Below are 24,771 nucleotides of genomic sequence, written 5' to 3' on the forward strand. Positions count from 1 at the left end.
TAAGAAGGTATATTTAGAAATTAGCCTTAATTAAATCAAGAATTATAATTGTTGATTTTTAAGACTCCATGGATTTAGCTCGTGGGGAAAAAGAGGGAGACATGTTATTAATTTAAAACATGTTAAAATTACTTTATTTTAAACAAATCAAACTATCTAAAATAAACAAAGATTTTATTTTTATCTGCATGTACCTTTTGATTCAAAGTGCTTTTGTGAATTTTACGCTTTCATACACTAGAAAGAACTCTCGGTACTCTTAATTTATACATTTAATTAAATTAAAAAATCTTAATTTAATGTATTTATTTATTATTTTAAAAAAGTTAAAATTTATCTTAGTTTATCTTATAAAAATTAAATCTATCAGAGTAGTTTTATGTAAAATAACCTCTTTTGTATTTATATAAATTAAGGATTTTAACAATATATTTGATTTCCAATTTGTGGGAGAGAATTTAGCTAATAAAAAATTAAAAAATACGGATATTATAAAATTAAATAATTTTTATCATTTATATTGATAAATTATCTTAAATAACTAATTATTTAAAAATTTTATTAATAAATTAAAAACATGTTAATATTATTTATTAATTTAAAACATGTTAAAATTATTTTATTTTAAACAAATCAAACTATCTAAAATAAACTAAGATTTTATTTTTATCTGTATGTGCCTTTTGATTCAAAGTACTTTTGTGAATTTTACGCTTTCGTACACTAGAAAGATCTTTTGGTACTCTTAATTTATATATTTAATTAAATAAAAAATCTTAATTTAATGTATTTATGTATTAGTTTAAAAAAGTTAAAATTTATCTTAGTTTTCTTATAAAGATTAAATCTATCAGAATAATTTTATGTAAAATATCCTCTTTTTTATTTATATAAATTAAGGATTTTAAAATTTTATTTGATTTCAAATTTGTGAGAGAGAATTTAGCTATTAAAAAATTAAAAATGCGGATATTATAAAATTAAGCAATTTTTATCATTTATATTGATAAATTATGATAAATAACTAATTATTTATAAAATTATTTAAAAATTAAAAAATGTTAAAATTATTTATTAATTTAAAACATGTTAAAATTCTTTTATTTTAAACAAATAAAACTATCTAAAATAAACTAAGATTTTATTTTTATCTGAATGTGCCTTTTGATTCAAAGTGCTTTTATGAATTTTACGCATTCGTACGCTAGAAAGAAGTTCCAATGTTACAAAATGTGTACAAGTATCAAACGAAAAACATATAAGTATAATCATGTACACGGGAGGAAAAAAAAAAGGGTGGAACCTATGGTCAACTAGGATGAAGGCGGAAGTCGACTGAGGATGATATCAAACTACTGCTCCATCATTTGCAGCCGTGTCATCTTGTCATGGCGGGAAATATTGTTACTTGAGTAAGACGAACATCATCGATGACTTCTACAAGAGGAGAGAGTTGATTAGTAGACGGTGATGCACCCTCTTCCATTCTTTTCCCCTTTGCAAATTCTTATCGTTCCTCGAGAGGCTCAAGACTCATCTCGTCTCTGGAAGTAGCTTATTGCGGTGTTTTCTCCTTGGGTATATTTTCTTAATGAAACCACTGTCCACACCACTTGACAAATCCAAAAATTTCCAACTTTGAGTTCTCTTATGGACATCTTCCTTGTCATGTCCATAGAAACCTCATCCGAGAGGACTATGCCACTCTGGAGAAGGGTGATGGTAATCTCTTGTGCGAATAGTAGATTGCCGGCCTTTGAGTTAACAACTATATCGGCCATCCTATTGGCCATGAAATATCCATAATCCAGAGGGACCCTCTAGAAGATAGTCATCAACCAGAAAATATCACTTGTGGTGAGCCAAGAGAAGGTTCCCTTCTTGGGATTCAAAACATGAGTCACTATTTCCATGTCCTCTCAGTGACATGGTGAGGTCTCGTATCCTCACCTTGTAGGAATTCCTTAAAGTATGTCCAAAGACAGTAAAAATTACATCTTGAAAATTTTGAGGGAGTTCCTTAAGGAGATCCATTGATCAATTTTCATTTATGTACCTCATCAAGCTCGTGATGGTGGAGTCAAAGAGATTATTCAGAGTGCATGTCTGAATAGATATGGGTGTTTTCTTCACCCACCCAAAACCCAAACCCAGGGTTTTTGGTCTTTATGATGCTCACTCTGTATAACACCAATGCAATGTCTTTGGTATTTGGTAGAAGCTACAGCTATCCTCAAGGCATTCCCATTTGTTCTAGGAGAAAAAAGAAAAAGAAAATCCTTTTTGTACAGAAATATCTTCAACTTTACATTGTCTTTTTTTCTTCTAGACTAATGCAACCACTAATTAACCATTTGCCACCGCTGATGTCAGCAAGATGTAAACTCTTATCTCCTGTATTTTCTGTAATTTATGGTATATTTTCTGACACATCTGAAATGAGAAAAAACATGAATTGTTGTTTACAACTGAGAAGGCTTAAGTACTCGGTTATCTTCAATAGGGGTCCCGCAATCTAATTCCGACAACTGTCTCGGATTTAGAATTGGGATCAATTTGGTTGTCCCGATCTTTCCTAGTACCTACAAGTTTTAATTTGTGCAAGATAGGTTGATTATTTTTTGTGTCCATTTTGATGCAATTTCTAGTGTTGGACTTTAGATTTTTGGATAGGTTTTAGGGTTAATAATCGTCTTCTACCTTTGATTTAAGAAAAATCTAAACTAATTTAAATCTCTTCTAGTCTTCATCCACTCCCAATACACGAGGCGCCATGATGTAAATGCAGTCAAAGGAAGTAAACAGTGAAAGAGGGAGAAAATTTCCCGAAAATGAGGAAAAATTATTATTCAATCCCAAAGAGAGTCTTGAGAGTCAATCAATTAGAATAAGTATAATCATCTCTCTGCCAGAATCCAGAAATTGTGAGCAACCAAACAGTATAAAAATTAAAAAAACCCAACATCAACGCAGGAATGAATCCAGGTAGTAGTCGGAGACATCCAGTGGCGGCAAATCATTAAAGAAATCTTCGTCGGAGACATCCAGTGGCGGCAAATCATTAAAGAAATCTTCCGATGGTAGCGAAATCTCGGACGAGGTATTTCCTTCTTCTTCGGTGTCCATAAGAAATATCTCAAGATCCTGATGCAGTTGGGTAGCCTCCACTCCGTCAATTACAGCAGCAGGTGCAGCCTCCAACGTCAACTGCTGCCCAGAGGCCGGCATGGTCGCATTCAATTCGTCCGCGAGCTCCAGTATCGTGGCTTCTTCCTCCTGCATATTGGCGATCAAAAGCTCGAGCTCATCAAGGGTGCATTGCTCCAAGTCGATGTTGTCCAAGGAGACAAAGGGATCTTCGTCTTCCACCGCCTTTGGGATGTTCGTCTCGCCTTCGAGATAGCGCTGCAACAAACCCTCGTCTCCGAAGACAAAGGGCCTGCCGGCGGGAGAGAAGGCAACGACGAAGACGGAAGCGCCGGTTAGAAGGGAGAGTTGCTCAGCTTTCTTGAACAGTCCCTTCTTCCGCTTGGAGAAGGTGACTTGCAAAGCTTGTCGATTCTCAATCTTCTTCATCTCCAGCTTTCTCTTTCCCATCCCCATTCTTTAACTTTTTTTCTTTCTCTGCTCTCGCTGAAAATTTCTCTCTGTTAAAGAAATAACATAGCAGATCAACTGATTTCTTTACCGTTTATTTCATATATTTTGTGTGATAAAAAATCTAGGAAGGCAGTAGGAAATGAGTTGTCTTGCAGTAGCTTGAAACCGTTGATAAAATCCGGATAATAACTGACGGGATCTTGCACAAGAGATTTGGTTTTAATAATCTCAGGGTTGTAATCGTAATCTCGGGGCATAAACTGAATCCAGGTAATTATCGTCTTTGCTGTCCTAACAGACACAACGGTTTTGAAATACAACGGTTTCAGCAAGTTAAACCGTATGGCTGTAAGAAGAGTCGCATTTTTGTGTAGTTTTGCCCGGTAAATCTTACGAAAATGAGTCAAGAATTTAATCTTCCGGCTGTTTCTAACTGTGAGGTCTATACCGAACTTTTGGAGCATTTGTCCTGTTTCTGTAGTTTTTGACTTCATATGACCGAAGATTTTCTGACATTGTAGACTTTGTTACTTGGCACATTTTTATGTTAAATAGAGTGATATTTATTTGATTTTAGCAGATTAAGAGCATTGCGATGGACAAGAAGAGTTGGGAGTGGACGAAGTAAATTCAGTTCTTGCAGGGGAGGATTCTGCTTCTGTAAGGAGTTCCGAGGCAACTCACAACAGAGCCAATAAAGGATGAAGAAATTCATCAAGAAATACAGTCTGAATCTTATGAAGAACAAATTACAGAAAGAGAAGACGTCAACCAAGCATGATGCTCACAGAAAGATGATGCAGCTATAGTTATCCAGTCGGCATTCTGGTTTGCTTATGCTTCCTAAACATTGTATCTACTAATAGCTACAAAAGCCATCTAGGTATTAGCATCATAAATGATGTAATCCAATAGAAATTATGCAGCATGATTCTTAAATTGGGCAATTGGTTGACAGTCATGCTGAAAGAAATAGCCTCTTGGAAAAGAAATTCTGATGGTCTAACATCAAGAGGCATGCCCTTAAGAAGTGGCTGACTCAAGACTTTCAGAGTTTCACCTATCCACAATGAGGCTAACTGATCTTGTTGGATTTTCAAGTCAAGGGTTTCTTTTTAGTGACTTTACTTGGGTGATTCTGAAAAGCCATTTTGCTGCTGTCTTTCTATGAGGCCAGGCGTCAGTTCCAAGAAACCAGAAGGTTCTGTAAAAGGGAGAGTAGTGAAGAAAGCAAACCATTCACCGAGTCTGGAGGCACATCAGTTGAAGTCGAAACTGGTGCTTCAACTGAAAAATACATGAAACTGCCCCTTTTCATCCTCGAGTACATCAGAAGTCCAAAACCCAAATCTCCAAGCAGAAGGTATTACACATGCCAACTCTTCTCACTTGAAACTGACATGTACATGTAAATTGAAACTACACTGCCTGCTTGAGACCTTAAAGGGAAAGTTCTGCATGTATATTTCATAGTATGACATCAAAATTTTGTCGAACCACATGTAAAACTATCATTTAATTATGAAAAGTTCAGTCTCTATTCCTCTTAAATAATACTTGGGTAAATTGAAGTGAACTCATAACATAAGCAATCATACTAGGAAATGAGAAATCTGATTTCTGTAGTAGGCATATAAACAAGTTGTCAACACATATATTGGGATCTAACAGATAGGAACTGCCGACAGGTAAGCTGATGGTACTTTTGAAATTGCCACTCTAGAAGTAGCCATAACTTGGAATTGTCTCCATCGAATAGTTCTGTCTAATAGAATTTTTTTATTTATATCCAATACGTAATAAATTAACAGGTAGGAGAAGATGACCAGTTGAGTAAGAGTTAGTTCAATCTAATAGATTTAAGGCCCAGAATAGCAGATGGTAAAATACTTGAAAGCTGATAGAATTATATAACTTGTTTGGAATTGGTATTTCAACTCAGACTAGCGTGATTGTCAAAAACAAATGAACGAAAAGAAAATTGAATTTTTAGAAAAATTGTTCACCTTGAATGATGCCATGCAAAGGAAGAATGGAACGACAGCACAGTGAGTAGCAATATAGCAAAGTTAAGAATCCAACACAGGCAGGAGGCAACAACAAGGCGTGAGAGAGCATTGGCTTATGCATTTTCACAACAGGTAAGTCTAGGTTTCTCAAGGACACTGATCTGTTTATTTTCGACTTATCGACTCTAATTCCTGTATGTTCGGAGTAAAGACTCAAGTATCCAAATGTTCTACTTGTTGACAGCTAAGAACCTGTACATCCAAAAAGAAACAAGCCCAATCAGACTCCAGGCAACCCAACTTGGGGATGGAGCTGGTTAGAGAGGTGGATGGCAACCTGCCAGCCAGAATCCTCTGTTGCAGATCTAAGAAGCAACTCACTACAGTCATCAAGCTTCATTCAATACCAAGAAGAAAGATGATGTGGGAGGAGAAGAAAAGGAGAGCTGCGGATCCAATGAAATAACAGTTGGACTGGATGGTGTGATAGTAAATGGAGAAACCAGTAATGATGGACATGGACCACTGTACAAACAGGCTCAAAGCAGCAAGAACTGTGTCAAGACGAAAGACAGTGCCAAGTTGCCAACACACAACAGCGCCAACCAAGGTACAGTAGCTGCACTCCTTGGTTCTCACATATTATACTTTGACAAACTTATATTTGCATCGAATGGTTGCTGGAGTGTCTCTACTGAAGTCAATATCACTTAATACAGTATACTCACTGACTCTCCATGAAAGATTATGACAAAACATGTTGTTGGTGAGTCCCTTCATCTGCTTTCCTGGAAATCAGTTATTAATCAGTGTATAAGATATGTCTGGACTTATGTTGATGCATCTCAGGACAGAAGCAAACTAGATCTCTTTAGTACTCCATTTACTGATAGATGTTAAAAATATTGAGCTTAAGAAGTTAATTCAAGGAAGGAAGAATTGCTAACCAGTGCTTCTTACCCTTTAATACGAAATGATGGGGGATTGAATCTTGAGAAAGGTCTGTTTAAATAAGTAGAAACCATCTGCATTTACCATTTCTTGGAGACTTTTGGGTTCTTTCACGAACTATTCACAGTGAAATCCTAAGATTAATTGTGTGGACGAGCGCCTAAGATGGTCATATACTCTTAATGACATTAGCTGCACCTAGTAAATTAAGTAATTTTAACAATATTTTTTTATTTATATAAATTAAGGATTTTAACAATATATTTGATTTCAAATTTGTGAGAGAGAATTTAGCTATTAAAAAATTAAAAATACGGATATTATAAAATTAAGATTTTTTTCATTTATATTGATTAATTATGTTAAATGACTAATTATTTATAAAAATTATTAATAAATTTAAAACTTGTTAAAATTATTTATTAATTTAAACAAATCAAACTATCTAAAATAAACTAAGATTTTATTTTTATATGCATGTGCCTTTTGATTCAAAGTGCTTTTGTGAATTTTATGCTTCTGTGCACTAGAAAGAACTCGCACTACTCTTAATTTATATATTTAATTAAATTAAAAAATCATAATCTAACGTATTTATTTATTAATTTAAAAAAATTAATATTTATCTTAGTTTATCTTATTAAAATTAAATCTATCAGTGTAATTATATGTAAAATTACTTTTTTTTATTTATATAAATTAAGGATTTTAAATATATATTTGATTTCAAATTTGTGAGAGAGAATTTAGCTATTAAAAATTTAAAAATACGGAAATTAAAAAATTAAGTATATTTTATCATTTATATTGATAAATTAAGTTAAATAACTAATTATTTAAAAAAATTATAAATAAATTAAAAACATGTTAAAATTATTTATTAATTTAAAACATATTAAAATTATTTTATTTTATACAAATCAAACTATCTAAAATAAACTAAGATTTTATTTTTATCTGCATCTGCCTTTTGATTCAAAGTGCTTTTGTGAATGTTACTCTTTCGTACGCCAGATAGAACTCTCGGTACTCTTAATTTATATATTTTATTAAATTAAAAAATTTTAATTTAATGTATTTATTTATTAGTTTTTAAAAATTAAAATTTATCTCAATTTATCTGATAAGATTTAAATCTATCAGAGTAATTTTATGTAAAATAACCTCTTTTTTATTTATAAAAATTAAGGATTTTAACAATTTATTATATTTAAAATTTGTGAGAGAGAATTTAGCTAATAAAAAATTAAAAATACGGATATTATAAAATTTTGTAATTTTTATCATTTATATTGATAAATTAAGTTAAATAACTAATTATTTATAAAAATTATTAATAAATTAAAAACTAGTAAAAATTATTTATTAATTTAAAACATGTTAAAAAAATTATTTTAAACAAATGAAATTATCTAAAATAAACTAAGATTTTATTTTTATCTGCATGTGCCTTTTGATTCAAAGTGCTTTTGTGAATTTTACGCTTTCGTACGCTAGAGAGAACTCTCGGTACTCTTAATTTATATATTTAATTAAATTAAAAAATCATAATTTAATAAATTTATTTATTAGTTTAAAAAATTTAAAATTTAACTTAGTTTATCTTATAAAAATTAAATTTATCAGAGTAATTTTATGTAAAATAACGACTTTTTTATTTATATAAATTAAGGATTTTAACAATTTATTTGATTTCAAATTTGTGAGAGAGAATTTAGCTATGAAAAAATTAGAAATATGGATATTATAAAATTAAGTAATTTTTATCATTTATATTTATAAATTATGTTAAGTAACTAATTATTTATAAAAATTATTAATAAATTAAAAACATGTTGATATTATTTTTTAATTTGAAACATGTTAAAATTATTTTATTTTAAATAAATCAAACTATCTAAAATAAATGAAGGTTATATTTTTATCTGCATGTGCCTTTTGATTCAAAGTGCTTTTATGAATTTTACGCTTTCGTACGCTAGAAAGAACTCTTGGTACTCTTAATTTATATATTTAATTAAATTAAAAAATCTAAATTTAATGTATTTATTTATTAGTTTAAAAAAGTTAAAATTTATCTTATTTTATCTTATAAAAATTAAATCTATCATAGTAACTTTATGTAAAATAACCTCTTTTTTATTTATATAAATTTAGGATTTTAACAATTTATTTGATTTCAAATTTGTGAGAGAGAATTTGGCTATTAAAAAACTAAAAATGCGGATATTGTAAAATTAATTAATTTTTATCATTTATATTGATAAATTATGTTAAGTAACTAAATATTTATAAAAATTATTATTAAATTAAAAACATGTTAAAATTATTTATTATTTTGAAACATGTTTAAATAATTTTATTTTAAAAAAATCATGTAAATCTCTCTGATTTCAGAGAGTTTTTCCTTATGAAGCTCAGAATCTCGAAAAATATAAAGTAGCTGATGGGTTCATCAGAAACCCTATTCGAAAAGGAAGAGGAAAAGGGGAATTTACAAGTATACCCTTGGACAAACAAAAAAGACAAGTATGCCCCTTTACATACACATATTTACATTAACACCCCCCCTCAAACTTATGAAGGGGCAAGTACCATAAGTTTGCTTATGAGATGATGAAAACGAGGAGCTGTATGCGATTTGGTGAAGACATCAGCAAGTTGAGATGTGGAGGAAACATGGGGCAAGGTGAGAGAGCCATGTAAATAGTGATGCCACACAAAATGACAATCAATCTCAATATGCTTCGTATGCTCATGAAAAACAGGATTCTTGACAATCTGAATGGCACTTTGATTATCACAAAACATAGGGGTAGCAGACAATTGAGGAAAGCCAAGTTCTTCAAGTAAGCGGCGAAATCAAATTAACTTAGCAGCAGTGGTTGCCATAGCCCGATATTCTACCTCGGCAGAAGAGTGAGAGACAATGGATTGTTTCGTACTCTTCTAAGCCACCAAAGAATTACCAAGGAAGATACAATACCCAGTAGTCGATTTTCGATCTGTCGGATCACCAGCCCAGCCAGCATCAGAATAACCAGTGAGAACCAAATCAGAGGTGGAAGACAAAAGTAAGCCATGATGCATAGTGCCACGTAAGTAACGTAAGATACGGAGAACAACTGTCCAATGAGTGATATGAGGGGCAGAAGCAAACTGACTAACCACATGAACAACATAGGTAATATTAGGACAGGTGACCGTCAAGTAAACCAGGGACCCAACTACCTCTCTGTATCGGGTAACATCAGACAACAATTCACCATCTGTAGGGCTAAGGCGATGATTGAGTTCAATGGGAGAGTCCATAATCCGATCATCTGTCAATCCTGCTCGACTGATCACTTCAGAGATGTATTTTGATTGAGACAAAATATAACCTTCTGGAGAATAGGCAACTTCAATACCCAAAAAATACCGTAAATATCCAAGATCCTTCATTTAAAAGTGAGAATGAAGTTGTTGTTTAAGGTCTGCAATGTCATCTTCATCATCACCAGTTACAATCATATCATCAACATATAGAAGGACCACAATATGCCCCACAACACTTTTACGAATGAACATGGCAGAATCATAGTGTGAAGCAACAAAGCCAAGACGAATCATGGAGGAACTGAACTTCGCAAACCAAGCACGAGGAGCCTGTTTGAGACCATATAAAGCCCGTCGAAGACAGCAAACATAACCAACAGGATGATGAAGGCCTGGTGGTGGCCGCATATATACCTCCTCGGTCAAATCACCATTTAAAAAAGCATTTTTAATATCTAGTTGATGAAGATGCCATTTTTGAACTGCTGCAATAGAAATCAAGGTACGAATGGTCTTCATTTGAGCAACAGCAGCAAAAGTCTCATCATAATCAAAGCTTTTAGTTTGTGAGAATCCTTTAGCAACTAACCGAGCTTTGTATCGCTCAAGTGTTCCATCAGATTGAGTTTTGATTTTGAAAATCCATTTACAACCAATAGCAAGCTAACCTGGAGGAAGTTGAACCAACTCCCAGGTACCTATTTGGTGCAGGGCAGTGAGCTCATCATTAAATGGCTTGTCGCCAATTTGCATCGAATGCAGCTTCCTTGCATGACTTAGGCTCAACTAAAGAGTGAATCTTAGACAAAAAGGTCAAATCGGGGGAAGAGAACAAATATGAAGATGGACAATACCTCTGAGGGGGACATCGGACATGAGTGGAAATGCGAGGGATGGATCACCAGAGTCCAGAGAGTCGAGAGGGAGAGACGCCATGGGAGAAGGTAAGTCAGTGCCTGCATGTGACTGTTGTGAAGGTAGACTAGAGGAAACCTCCGGATGGAGGGGTGAATCAGTGGACGGATGGTGAGTCATTAACTCGTCATCATGGGGCTCATCAGATAAAAATGGATCAATGTGTAACAATTCTGTATCATGCAAACCAGGAGTAGACAAGGGAATTCGAAAGTAACAGACCTGTTCCAAGAACTTAACATTGCGAGAAACAAAAAGTCTACCAGACTCAGGATGGTAACATCGGTATCCTTTTTGACCAAAACCATAACCAAGAAACACACATAATGCAAATTTGGCAAACAATTTAGTGCGATAGGAAGGGGGTAATAAGATAAAGCATGCACAACGAAAGACACGCAAGTGTTCATAGGTAGGACGAACACCACACAACCGTTCAAAAGGGGAGATACTGCCAGAAACAAATGAAGGAATACGATTAATCAAATATGTGGCTGTATGAAGGGCTTCCCCCAAAAATTCAGAAGGGATAGAGGCATGGAGCAGTCAAGAGCGAGCGGTTTCAACAATATGATGATGTTTACGTTCTGTAACACCATTCTGTTGAGGTGTATAAGGACAAGACAAGTGATGAATAGTGCCCTCAGACTTTGGAAATTCATTCAATAAATATGACATATTCACCACCCGAATCAAAGCGAAAAATTTCATGTGAGTGGAAAAATGGGTTCGCACCATAGCACAAAATTGAACATAAATAGAATAAAAATCTGATTTTTGATGCATAAGAAATATCCAAGAGAAACGAGTGAAATCATCGACGAGCAATGCATAAAAGCGAGCCCCACCTTTAGTGGGTACAGGTGCAGGGCCCAAACATCAGAGTGAACAAGATCAGAAGGAGAAGAAGTAACCGAGTGACTTAATGTAAAAGGTAAATGGCATTGTTTGCCAAGATTACAACCAACACAATCACTAAGAGGGGAATATTTAATAGTAGAATCCAACATATTGTGTATGATCATAAACTGTAAACGAGAAGCAGAAACATGTCCTAAACGAGTATGCCATAAGTAAAAAGGATTATTTATAGAAAGTAAATCTTGCAACATGGATTGAACTGACAAACTAGACACCTGCAGAGATATTGACAATTTTAAGTCATCAAGCAAGTAAAGACCACCTTCTCTATGGCCTATCCCAATCTGCCTCCTGAACTTGCGATCCTGTATAAGACAATGATCAGAAGCAAAGGTAATGGTAAGACCTAAATCAGTAAGTTTGCCAATTGAAAGAAGGTTAACAGCTAGATGGGGAACATAGAAAACATCAGACAAAGACCAAGTAGGGTGAGTGACAATTCCAACCGAGGCTAGTGGCATGGGAGAGCCATTAGCAGCTTGGATGTTAACTGGGTGAGAAGGTTTAACACAATCATGTAAAAGAGACAAATGGGGTGTCATATGGTGTGTGGCTCCAGAATCTAAGATTCATTTGTGAGTGTCACTGGAGCCAGCCAAACAAGACATACCTGCATGGGATGCAAATTGAGTACTGGGAGCAAACGACTTGCCAAGAATGCGAGTGAGCTCGACAGCTAATGATGAGAGATCAGGCGTAGAATGCTGGGGGGAGCTGGTGCAGAAGGTGCATCTGAATAATCCAAAGAACCAATGGCAGCAGATGGACGAAAACCTCTATGTGGTGGTGGACAACTAAATGTATGATGTGGTGCAGATTTGAAATGGCCTTGATGTTGATGACTAGAGGCATGATGTTGTGGAGGTTTGAAATTGCCTTGATTTTTATTGTTGCTTTGCAATGAGGGGCACTGGTGTTTCCAATGACCTTTACCATGACAGTAGGAATATTCATCTTGTGGAACTGGCACTTTAGGCTTCCCTAATGACTGATGAGTATGAGAGTGTGTTCTAGAACCAAGTATGCCCCCTGATGGCCGAGGAGTATGAGAGTGTGTTCCAGAAACAAGTACTTGTGACATATTAGGTGATGATGTTTTACTGGAAGAAAGCCCACCCAAAGACCTCAACCATGTTTCTTCAACCAACAATTCAGATACAGTTGCAGACAAGGTGGGTAGCAGAGCTCTATGGATCATAGATCCTCTTATCAGTTCAAAATCACTGCGAAGAGCCATAAGAAAATCGGTAAGCTTGTGATCATCACATGCTCTGCTATATTTAGGGAGCTTCCGAAAGGAGGGTGGATCCATCATATATAGTTGATCCCACAGAGGTGTCATAAAGGAAGAGAATTCTTGAATTATACGATCACCTTGCTTAGCGGACCGTAGTTCTTTCTCAATCTGATACATTTTGGCAAAGTTTGTCTGTTCATACAGAGTTTCCAAATAGTCCCATATTTCTTTTGTAGTCTCATACTTCAAAAGTTGCAAACTGATAGACGGATCCACGGAGTTGTTGATGCAAGTGATGATTTTTGCATTTTCAGTCAACCACTTCTTATGTTCTTCGATGAAGTCAGTGGATGAAGGTTCTGCGCAATGATTTGTCCATCAATGTAATCCCACAAGTCTTTTCCAACTAAAAAATTTTATTCTAAACAATTCAAACTATCTAAAATAAACTAAAATTTTATTTTTATCTGCATGTGCCTTTTGATTCAAAGTGTTTTTGTGAATTTTACGCTTTCATACACTAGAAAGAACTCTCGGTACTCTTAATTTATATATTTAATTAAATTAAAAAATCTTAATCTAACATATTTATTTATTAGTTTAAAAAATTTAATATTTATCTTAGTTTATCTTATTAAAATTAAATCTATCAGAGTAGTTTTATGTAAAATAACCACTTTTGTATTTATATAAATTAAGGATTTTAACAATTAAGGATTTTATATAAATTTAAGGATTTTGATTTTCAATTTGTGAGAGAGAATTAAGCTATTAAAAAAATTAAAAATACGGATATTATAAGATTAAGTAATTTTTGTCATTTATATTGATAAATTATGTTAAATAACTAATTATTACAAAAAATTATTAATAAATTAAAAACATGTAAAAAATATTTAATATTTAAAACATGTTAAAATTATTTTATTTTAAACAAATCAAACTATCTAAAATAAACCAAGTTTTTTCTTTTTATCTGCATGTGCCTTTTGATTCAAAGTGCTTTGGTTGATTTTACTATTTCGTATGCAAGAAAGAACTCTCAGTACTCTTAATTTATATATTTAATTAAATTAAAAAATCTTGATTTAACGTATTTTTTATTAGTTTAAAATTTTTAATATTTATCTGAGTTTTTCTTATAAAAATTAAATCTATCAAAATATTTTTATGTAAAATAACCTCTTTTGTATTTAAATAAATTATGGATTTTAACGATATATTTGATTTCAAATTTGTGGGAGAGAATTTAGCTATTAAAAATTTAAAAATACGGATATTATAAAATTAAGTAATTTTTATCATTTATATTGATAAATTATGTTAAATAACTCACTCACCATCTGTGGGGGACGTCAGACACAAGTGGAAACCTGAGGGGTGGCAAGATGCGGATCACCAGAGTCCAGAGAGTCGAGAGGGAGAGGCGCCATGGGAGAAGGTAAGTCAGTACCTGCATGTGACTGTTGTGAAAGCAGACTAGAGGAAACCTCCGGATGGAGAGGTGAATCAGTGGATGGATGGTGAGTGATTAACTGGTCATCATGGGACTCATCAGATACAAAGGGATCAATGTGCAACAATTCTGTATCATGCAAACCAGGAGTAGACATGGGAATCCGAAAGTAACATAACTGTTCCAAGAACTTAACATTGCAAGAATCAAAAAGTCTACTAAACTCAGGATGGTAACATCGGTATCCTTTTTTACCAAAACCATAACCAAGAAACACACATAATGCAGATTTGGCAGACAATTTAGTGCGACAGGAAGGGGGTAATAAGACAAAGCATGCACAGCCAAAGACACGCAAGTGCACATAGGTAGGACGAGCACCATACAATCGTTCAAAAGGGGAGATACTACCAAAAATAAATGAAGGAATACGATTAATCAAATAAGTGGCAGTATGAAGGGCTTCCCCCCAAAATTCAGAAGGGACAGAGGCATGGAGCAGTAAAGAGCGAGCGGTTTCAACAAGATTATGATGTTTACGTTCTGCAACACCATTCTGCTGAGGTGTATAAGGACAAGACAACTGATGAATAGTGCCCTCAGACTTCAGAAAATCATTCAATAAAGATGACATATATTCACCACCCGAATCAGAGCGAAATTTTTTAATGTGAGTGGAAAAATGGGTTCGCACCATAGCACAAAATTGAACATAAGTAGAATAAAAATCTGATTTTCGATGCATAAGATATATCCAAGAGAAACGAGTGAAATCATCGACAAGCAATGCATAAAAGCGAGCCCCACCTTTAGTGGATACAGGTGCAGGGCCTAAAACATCAGAGTGAACAAGATCAAAAGGAGAAGAAGTAACCGAGTGACTTAATGTAAAAGGTAAATGGCATTGTTTGCAAAGATTACAACCAACACAATCACTAAGAGGGGAATATTTAATAGTAGAATCCAACATATTGTGTGTGATCATAAACTGTAAACGAGAAGCAGAAACATGTCCTAAACGAGTATGCCATAAGTAAAAATGATTATTTATAGAAATTAAATCTTGCAACATGGGTTGAACTGACAAACTAGACACCTGTAGAGATACTAACAATTTTAAGTCATCAAGCAAGTAAAGACCACCTTTTCTATGGCCTATCCCAATCTGCCTCCCGGACTTGCGATCCTGTATAAGACAATGATCAGAAGCAAAGGTAATCCAAATCATTAAGTTTGCCAATTGAAAAAAGATTAACAGCTAGACGGGGAACATAGAAAACATCAGACAAAGACCAAGTAGGGTGACTGACTGTTCCAACCGAGGCTAGTGGCATGGGAGAGCCATTAGCAGCTTGGATGTTAACTGGGTGAGAAGGCTTAACACAATCATGTAAAAGAGACAAATGAGGTGTCATAAGGTGTGTCGCTCCAGAATCTAAGATTCATTTGTGAGTGTCACTGGAGCCAGCCAAACAAGACATACCTGCATGGGATGCAAATTGAGTACTGGGAGCAGACGACTTGCCAAGAATGCGAGTGAGCTCGATAGCTAATGATGAGAGATCAGGCGTAGAATGCTGGGGGGAGCTGGTGCAGAAGGTGCATCTGAATAATCCAAAGATCCAATGGCAGCAGATGGACGAAAACCTCTATGTGGTGGTGGACAACTAAATGTATGATGTGGTGCAGATTTGAAATGGCCTTGATGTTAACGACTAGAGGCATGATGTTGTGTAGGTTTGAAATTGCCTTGATTTTTATTGTTGCTTTGCAATGAGGGGCACTGGTGTTTCCAATGACCTTTACCATGACAGTGGGAACATTCATCTTGTGGAAGTGGCACTTTAGGCTTCCCTAATGACTGATGAGTATGAGAGTGTGTTCCAGAACCAAGTATGCCCCCTGATGGCAGAGGAGTATGAGAGTGTGTTCCAGAAACAAGTACTTGTGACATATTAGGTGATGATGTTTTACTGGAAGAAAGCCCACCCAAAGACCTCAACCATGTTTCTTCAGCCAACAATTAAGATACAGTTGCAGACAAGTTGGGTAGCGGAGCTCTATGGATCATAGATCCTCTTATCAGTTCAAAATCACTGCGAAGAGCCATAAGAAAATCGGTAAGCTTGCGATCATCACTTGCTCTGCTATATTCAGGGAGCTTCCGAAAGGAGGGTGGATCCATCATATATAGTTGATCCCATAGAGGTGTCATAAAGGAGTAGAATTCTTGAATTGTACGATCACCTTGCTTAGCGGACAACAATTCTTTCTCAATCTGATATATTTTGGCAAAGTTTGCCTGTTCATACAGAGTTTCCAAATAGTCCCATATTTCTTTTGCAGTCTCATACTTCAAAAGTTGCAAATTGATAGACGGATCCACGGAGTTGTTGATCCAAGTGATGATTTTTGCATTTTCAGTCAACCACTTCTTATGTTCTTCGATGAAGTCAGTGGATGTAGGTTCTGCGCAATAATTTGTCCATCAATGTAATCACACAAGTCTTTTCCAACTAAAAAATTTTATTCTAAACAATTCAAACTATCTAAAATAAACTAAAATTTTATTTTTATCTGCATGTGCCTTTTGATTCAAAGTGCTTTTGTGAATTTTACGCTTTCGTACACTAGAAAGAACTCTCGGTACTCTTAATTTATATATTTAATTAAATTAAAAAATCTTAATCTAACGTATTTATTTATTAGTTTAAAAAATTTAATATTTATCTTAGTTTATCTTATTAAAATTAAATCTATCAGAGTAGTTTTATGTAAAATAACCTCTTTTGTATTTATATAAATTAAGGATTTTAAAAATATATTTGATTTCAAATTTGCGAGAGAGAATTTAGCTATTAAAAAATTAAAAATACGGATATTATAAAATTAAGTAATTTTTATCATTTATATTGATAAATTATGTTAAATAACTAATTATTTATAAAAATTATTAATAAATTAAAAACATGTTAAAATTATTTTATTTTAAACAAATCAAACTATCTAAATTAAACTAAGTTTTTCTTTTTATCTGCATGTGCCTTTTTATTCAAAGTGCTTTGGTGGATTTTACTCTTTCATACGTAAGAAAGAACTCTCGGTACTCTTAATTTATATATTTAATTAAATTAAAAAATCCTTGTTTAATGTATTTATTTATTAGTTTAAAATCGTTAATATTTATCTTAGTTTATCTTGTAAAAATTAAATCTATCAGAGTATTTTTGATGTAAAATAACCTCTTTTGTATTTATATAAATTATGGATTTTAACGATATATTTGATTTCAAATTTGTGAGAGAGAATTTAGCTATTAAAAAATTAAAAATACGGATATTATAAAATTAAGTAAATTTTATCATTTATATTGATAAACTATGTCAAATAACTAATTATTTTTAAAATTTATTAATAAATTAAAAACATGTTAAAATTATTTATTAATTTGAAACATTTTGAAATTATTTTATTTTAAACAAATCAATCTATATAAAATAAAGTAAGATTTTTTTTTATTTGCATGTGTCCTTTGATTCAAAGTACTTTTGTGAATTTTACGCTTTCGTATGCTAGAAAGAACTCTTGGTACTCTTAATTTATATATTTAATTAAATTAAAAAATCTTAATTTAATTTCTTGAACAGTCCCTTCTTCATCTTGGAGAAGGTGACTTGCGAAGCTTGTCGATTCTCAATCTTCTTCATCTCCAGCTTTCTCTTTCCCATCCCCATTCTTTCACTTTTTTTCTTTCTCTGCACTTACTGAAAATTTCTCTCTGTTAAAGAAACAACTGATTTCTTTACAAAGACGCAAAAAATTTTTACTGTTTATTTCATTTATTTTGACTGATAAAAAATCTAGGAAGCCGAGTTGTCTTTCATTAGGAAATGAGTTGTCTTGCTGTAGTTTGTGTGAGCCTTGATAAAATCCGGATAATAACTGACAGGATCTTGCTCAAGAGAAATATTATCATCACTATTACCAGTAATGATAATATTGTTGACATACACCAATAGAAACGGAACATACTTGCCAGTATTGAGAGTAAATAGGGAAGTATGAGAGTGAAAATTCTTGAAACCTGAACCCACAAGAAATTGATGCAGTTTATGATACCAAACCCATGGAGCCTATTTGAGACCATATACAACTTTATGAAGTTTGTAGACATAGGTTGGATGTTTTGTACCCTTTGGATGAAGAGATTTCTGTTATAAATTGTGTATAAATACTACTCTTAAATCAATGTAAAATGTGGTTCAATTCATCCTCTCATACTTTGTTGTGAAAATTTCTCTCCTTTATGTCGAATACAAGTTGCATAACAAAATCATTAAGGAAAAAAGAGAACATAAAGAGAGGCGAAAGAAAGTCTTCTTACTTCAAAATATCCTACTCCGTACATTTCTCTTGCTTTGCTGCCTTGGTTCCTTGTTTCTTTTTCTGTTCAACCTTTTGAACTTTAAAGGCAATCCCAAAAAATCACTTGATAATTGTCTTTATTCATTCAATAATTGAATCTTTGTCAAATCTAAGAGCTCCCTTCAGTCTTACAAACAAAAGAAAGATGAAAAGAAGAGGGAAGGAACTCACAACGAGCATTCTACTGTACAATAATCCATGCTACAGTGAGCCAAGTCCCAAGACTCCTTTGTCATGGAAATTGTAGCTGAAATCAGGCCGCAAATGGAAAAATTACCAGCAAAGTAAAGTCTTGGCAGCAGTTAGGCAAGAGTCGAATTGCTCTAGCTTGCTTGACTGCACGCCTCGATCGAAAAAATCCTAGTAGCTAACAAAATATTTGGCATATGCTACCAGAATTAAAGGGGATTGAGGATTACTGATGTCATGAGATGTCTTTATCTTCATTTGCTCCTCCATAGAGCGTTCTACTATAAAAATCCTCATTCACCTTTGGACATGCATCGAGATTCTTTGAGGAAGATAGTGCCAAAATATGGATTTCCGTCTAACGATATCGATTTTCTCTACGAGCTTCTCTTCCTCTTATCTTTCGACTCCCGTTTGTTTAAGAGGCTGAGGGGGCAGGGAGCATTTGCCATCTCAGCTAGTTTCTGAGAAAAACTTGACCCCTGTTCCATTAACGTATATATTAGATTAGATAATATGGATATATAGCTAGAAATAGATAGATATATGTCTTTCAAAATAAAAAGGTTTTAACAAAATAACAATATGACCCTTGGTTTACTTTAGAATGACATTTGTTTTTCTAGACTAATGCAACCACTAATTAACCATTTGTCAAGTTTGATGTCCGGATGATGGAAACTCTATCTCCTATCTTTTTAGCAATTTATGGTATATTTTCTAACACGTCTGAAATGAGAAAAAACTTCAATTATTTACAACTGCGATGGTGAGGTGCCTATCGTGCCAAATCTATGAAATTCAAGGATGGCTACATGATTTCTTCTGGTCAACCAGTTAATGAATACATAGACACTGTAGTGATACATGTATTGCCTAGACACGTCAGCACCACTACTAAGAAATGTATAGAGATTAAATAATCTTCACTTGTTCGACCTAAAGTGAATAAAATGAATAAAATGAGCAATTATGTAGAAGAGGACTGCCCACAAGTTATTAGTCAACAAGATTAATCTTTCCCAGTGCCTATACAAGTTTTAATTTGTGAAAGATAGGTCGATTAATTCTGATGTCCATTTTGATTCAATTTCTAGTGGTTTACTTTAGGTTTTTGGATGGGAAATGAGTTGTTTTGCAGTAGCTTGTTTGAGCCTGGATAAAATCCGGATAATAACTGAAAGGATCTTGCTCAAGAGAAATACGATCATCACTATTACCAGTAATGATAATATTGTTGACATACACCAATAGAAACAGAACATGCTTGCCAATATTGAGAGTAAATAGGGAAGTATGAGAGTGAAAATTCTTGAAACCTGAACCCACAAGAAATTGATGCAGTTTATGATACCAAGCCCATGGAGCCTGTTTGAGACCATATACAACTTTATGAAGTTTGTAGACATAGGTTGGATGTTTTGTACCCTTTGGATGAAGAGGTTTCTGTTATAAATTGTGTATAAATACTACTCTTAAATCAATGTAAAATGTGGTTCAATTCATCCCCTCATACTTTGTTGTGAAAATTTCTCTCCTTTATGTCGAAAACAAGTTGCGTCACAAAATCATTAAGGAAAAAAGAGAACATAAAGATAGGCGAAAGAAAGTCTTCTAACTTCAAAATATCCTACTCCATACATTTCTCTTGCTTTGCTGCCTTGGTTCCCTGTTTCTTTTTCTGTTCAGCCTTTTGAACTTTAAAGGAAATCCCAAAAAATCACTTGATAATTATCTTTATTCATTCAATAATTGAATCTTTGTCAAATCTAAGAGCTCCCTTCAGTCTTACAAACAAAAGAAAGATGAAAAGAAGAGGGACGAAGAAACTCACAATGAGCATTCTACTGTACAATAATCCATGCTACAGTGAGCCAAGTCCCAAGACTCCTTTGTCATGGAAATTGTAGCTGAAATCAGGCCGCAAATGGAAAAATTACCAGCAAAGTAAAGTCTTGGCAGCAGTTAGTGATGTAGAATTTAGTTACATCGGCTTTAATACCTCGCAAGCGTACGAATCGTTCATGTAATTTAGCGGTAAGCGAGGGTCATATCCACAGGGAGGATTGAATTTTGTGTATTCTTCAGTCAACTAGCCTAACCAAATATGATGAATTAATCTGAACTAAACACTAATTATATCCTAAATTATCAAACAATAATCTAATTAACTACTTGCACAACAAGAAACATCAACTCTGGATTTTACCGTGATTTGTGCCTCTCTCGAGCGCCACATAATCACGAATCCGATTTCTCATTCCTTGCGTCTAGTCCCTCTCGGGCGCCTAGAGTTAATGACAAAGATCGGATTACAATAGAAAGCAGAGAATCAATTTCCTATTGTGATTATGCTAAAATTATCAACTTTGGCTTTTACCGTGATTTATGCCTCTCTCGAGCGCCACGTAACCACGAATCCGGATTCTCAATCCTTGCATCTAGCCCCTCTCGGGCGCCTAAAGTTAAAGATAGAAATCGGATTAAAATACCAAAATCCAACCTCAATTATAATCTTACCCTAATTAGCTAATTTAATCAATATCAAGAAAACAAATCTTAAATAAACCTTAATTATCAAATCAGATTCAATTAACATTCAAAACCTAAGTTCAAACTATATGAAAAATTAAATTCAATAATGATGAATTACTCCCCTTCTTCCTCCTCTCGCTCGGGCAGCAACTCGTTCTCACGGGTGCTGCAATTTCCAGAAATCAATGGCTTCAGGTTGGCAAGAGTGAGTGGCCGGAGGTGGAGACGACGCCGACGACGAAGGTTGGAAGCCGACAGATGGAGGGAACGTCCGGCGAAGAACGAAACAGAGCTGACGTTCTCTAACCGGTTCTCTCGAGTCTCGGTTGGAGTCGGAATAGCTCCGGGAATGGTCGGAAATACGTAACCGACGCCGGAGGATGGTCGGAAAGCCGAAGTTGCACCGGAGAAGCCCTCTCGGATCTCTTCTCGGCCTGGCGAGCGACTATTGTCGAACTCACCTCGACGAAGACTCTCTCGAGCTCTCCTCGGGTTTGTTCTCGGTTGCTGGACGGCGGTGGACGACGGTGGCGCGGTGAAAGCTATTGGCCCGGCGAACGGCGGTGGGGAACTCCTCTCGGGTCCTCCCTATTTCGGTCGACGGTGCTCCTCTGTTTTTCGATACTCTGTTTCTGTTTTCCTTTCACGCTCCCCTCTCAGGTCCCCTTTCGATCTCCTCTTTCGACGCCCCCCTTTTGCTTTAAATACCATCTTGTTTATTTTAAAACGATTTGACCTAAAAATCATCTCCATTTCACTAAGGGCATTTTGGTAAATATCTCCTTCTCCACCATAATTCTCCTAAAATTCCATAATTAAATCTATAAAAAGCATTTCAGGAAGAAATAAACCTTAAAAACAATGAAATATAATTCAGGAGAGAAAAATATGCAATATCGATAGTGATTAATGCCAAATTCAATAAATGCTCATTTCATTTGAAAACCGATAAATAACCACCTATAACACAATTATAAAGGTTATTCTATTATAATTAACTTAGTTCTCATGTCAGAATATAGCATCTATCACACCCCCAAACCTAAATCTTGCTAGTCCCTAGCGAAATAACAATCGAACCAAAATTAAGCCTAGGAAAACAAAATGCCACTTTCGTAGGGAGCACGATTGCATTTAGCGCATGCAACAAGCCGTTAAACCCCTACTCTGCAGTAGTGGACTAGTTATGTCTCGTGAGGGTTTGCATGGAATTTACCCACAAAATTCATCTAAATCAATAATATAAAAAGAAAAAATGAAGAACATTTACTCCTCATTAGCATATGACTAACACTTAGTATCGTAAAATATCTGAAAATCATATGAGATCTTGCGAAATTTGAAAACCTGTGTAAAATATAGTCTATTATCAATCCAAATACACTCATTGTTACTCCACTTGAACCAATGTGACCCATAAACTATTACTTCAACAGAACAAAGAGGCAACAAGTAACAATAAAATCCTGGTCACATCACAATTAAGAGAAAATAGTAGAGTAAGCCTGTTGTCTAACAATCTCACAGAAGAAATATACCAATTTCAGTCTTGATGTGCAACTTCTTTCAAATAATTCATCATCAAAGTTAAGGAAACTCATTGCTTCCAGATTTAAAACCATTTTACGCTATTACCAGCGTAAATTTTTTGTTTCACTGAATACTTTTGGTATTACCACCATTTTGTATTCGTCTTCACTGCACATGCACTCATTTTTAACTAACCGACTGTTTCGATGCTATTCCGACTCCAACCGAGACTCGAGAGAGCCGGTTAGAGAACGTCAGCTCTGTTTCGTTCTTCGCCGGACGTTCCCTCCATCCGTCGGCTTCCAACCTTCGTCGCCGGCGTCGTCTCCACCTCCGGCCACTCTTGCCAACCTGAAGCCATTGATTTCTGGAAATTGCAGCACCCGTGAGAACGAGTTGCTGCCCGAGCGAGAGGAGGAAGAAGGGGAGTAATTCATCATTATTGAATTTAATTTTTCATATAGTTTGAACTTAGGTTTTGAATGTTAATTGAATCTGATTTGATAATTAAGGTTTATTTAAGATTTGTTTTCTTGATATTTGATTAAATTAGCTAATTAGGGTAAGATTATAATTGAGGTTGGATTTTGGTATTTTAATCCGATTTCTGTCTTTAACTTTAGGCGCCCGAGAGGGGCTAGATGCAAGGATTGAGAATCCGGATCCGTGGTTACGTGGCGCTCGAGAGAGGCACGAATCACGGTAAAAGCCAAAGTTGATAATTTTAGCATCATCACAATAGGAAATTGATTCTCTGCTTTCTATTGTAATCCGATCTTTGTCATTAACTCTAGGCGCCCGAGAGGGGCTAGACGCAAGGAATGAGAAATCGGATTCGTGATTATGTGGCGCTCGAGAGAGGCACAAATCACGGTAAAATCCAGAGTTGATGTTTCTTGTTGTGCAAGTAGTTAATTAGATTATTGTTTGATAATTTAGGATATAATTAGTGTTTAGTTCAGATTAATTCATCATATTTGGTTAGGCTAGTTGACTGAAGAATACACAAAATTCAATCCTCCCTGTGGATATGACCCTCGCTTACCGCTAAATTACATGAACGATTCGTACGCTTGCGAGGTATTAAAGCCGATGTAACTAAATTCTACATCACTAACTGCTGCCAAGACTTTACTTTGCTGGTAATTTTTCCATTTGCGGCCTGATTTCAGCTACAATTTCCATGACAAAGGAGTCTTGGGACTTGGCTCACTGTAGCATGGATTATTGTACAGTAGAATGCTCATTGTGAGTTTCTTCGTCCCTCTTCTTTTCATCTTTCTTTTGTTTGTAAGACTGAAGGGAGCTCTTAGATTTGACAAAGATTCAATTATTGAATGAATAAAGATAATTATCAAGTGATTTTTTGGGATTTCCTTTAAAGTTCAAAAGGCTGAACAGAAAAAGAAACAGGGAACCAAGGCAGCAAAGCAAGAGAAATGTATGGAGTAGGATATTTTGAAGTTAGAAGACTTTCTTTCGCCTATCTTTATGTTCTCTTTTTTCCTTAATGATTTTGTGACGCAACTTGTTTTCGACATAAAGGAGAGAAATTTTCACAACAAAGTATGAGGGGATGAATTGAACCACATTTTACATTGATTTAAGAGTAGTATTTATACACAATTTATAACAGAAACCTCTTCATCCAAAGGGTACAAAACATTCAACCTATGTCTACAAAC

At 34.5% G+C, this 24,771-nt stretch overlaps 2 protein-coding genes across 6 annotated transcripts; one reads left to right on the top strand and one right to left on the bottom strand.

Moving 5' to 3' along the window:
- Window positions 1-3,003: 3,003 nt before the first annotated feature.
- Window positions 3,004-6,586, top strand: LOC137966230 (uncharacterized). 5 transcript variants are annotated; one of them, XM_068812796.1, is made up of 5 exons: window positions 3,004-3,538; window positions 4,178-4,428; window positions 4,773-4,963; window positions 5,628-5,741; window positions 5,854-6,586. In XM_068812796.1, the coding sequence occupies exon 1, from the start codon at window positions 3,148-3,150 to the stop codon at window positions 3,484-3,486; it is 339 nt and encodes a 112-aa protein (XP_068668897.1). In that variant the 5' UTR covers window positions 3,004-3,147; the 3' UTR covers window positions 3,487-3,538; window positions 4,178-4,428; window positions 4,773-4,963; window positions 5,628-5,741; window positions 5,854-6,586. The 5 variants fall into 5 exon arrangements, with proteins under 5 accessions (XP_068668897.1, XP_068668896.1, XP_068668899.1 ...); XM_068812795.1 differs by having other exon boundaries at window positions 4,181-4,428; XM_068812798.1 differs by having other exon boundaries at window positions 4,181-4,428; window positions 5,632-5,741.
- A 2,391-nt stretch (window positions 6,587-8,977) lies between these two features.
- Window positions 8,978-10,004, bottom strand: LOC137965162 (uncharacterized mitochondrial protein AtMg00810-like). The gene is made up of 3 exons (XM_068811543.1): window positions 9,530-10,004; window positions 9,156-9,403; window positions 8,978-9,067 (listed from the first exon to the last, which is right to left on the bottom strand). The coding sequence occupies exons 1-3, from the start codon at window positions 10,002-10,004 to the stop codon at window positions 8,978-8,980; spliced, it is 813 nt and encodes a 270-aa protein (XP_068667644.1).
- Between the last annotated feature and the right edge of the window lie 14,767 nt (window positions 10,005-24,771).

Source organism: Aristolochia californica, unplaced genomic scaffold (genome assembly GCF_029961685.1).
Source record: "Aristolochia californica isolate CCGP_79_NKW_82.1479 unplaced genomic scaffold, dmAriCali1.0.hap1 SCAF_5, whole genome shotgun sequence".
Taxonomy (NCBI): Eukaryota; Viridiplantae; Streptophyta; class Magnoliopsida; order Piperales; family Aristolochiaceae; genus Aristolochia; species Aristolochia californica.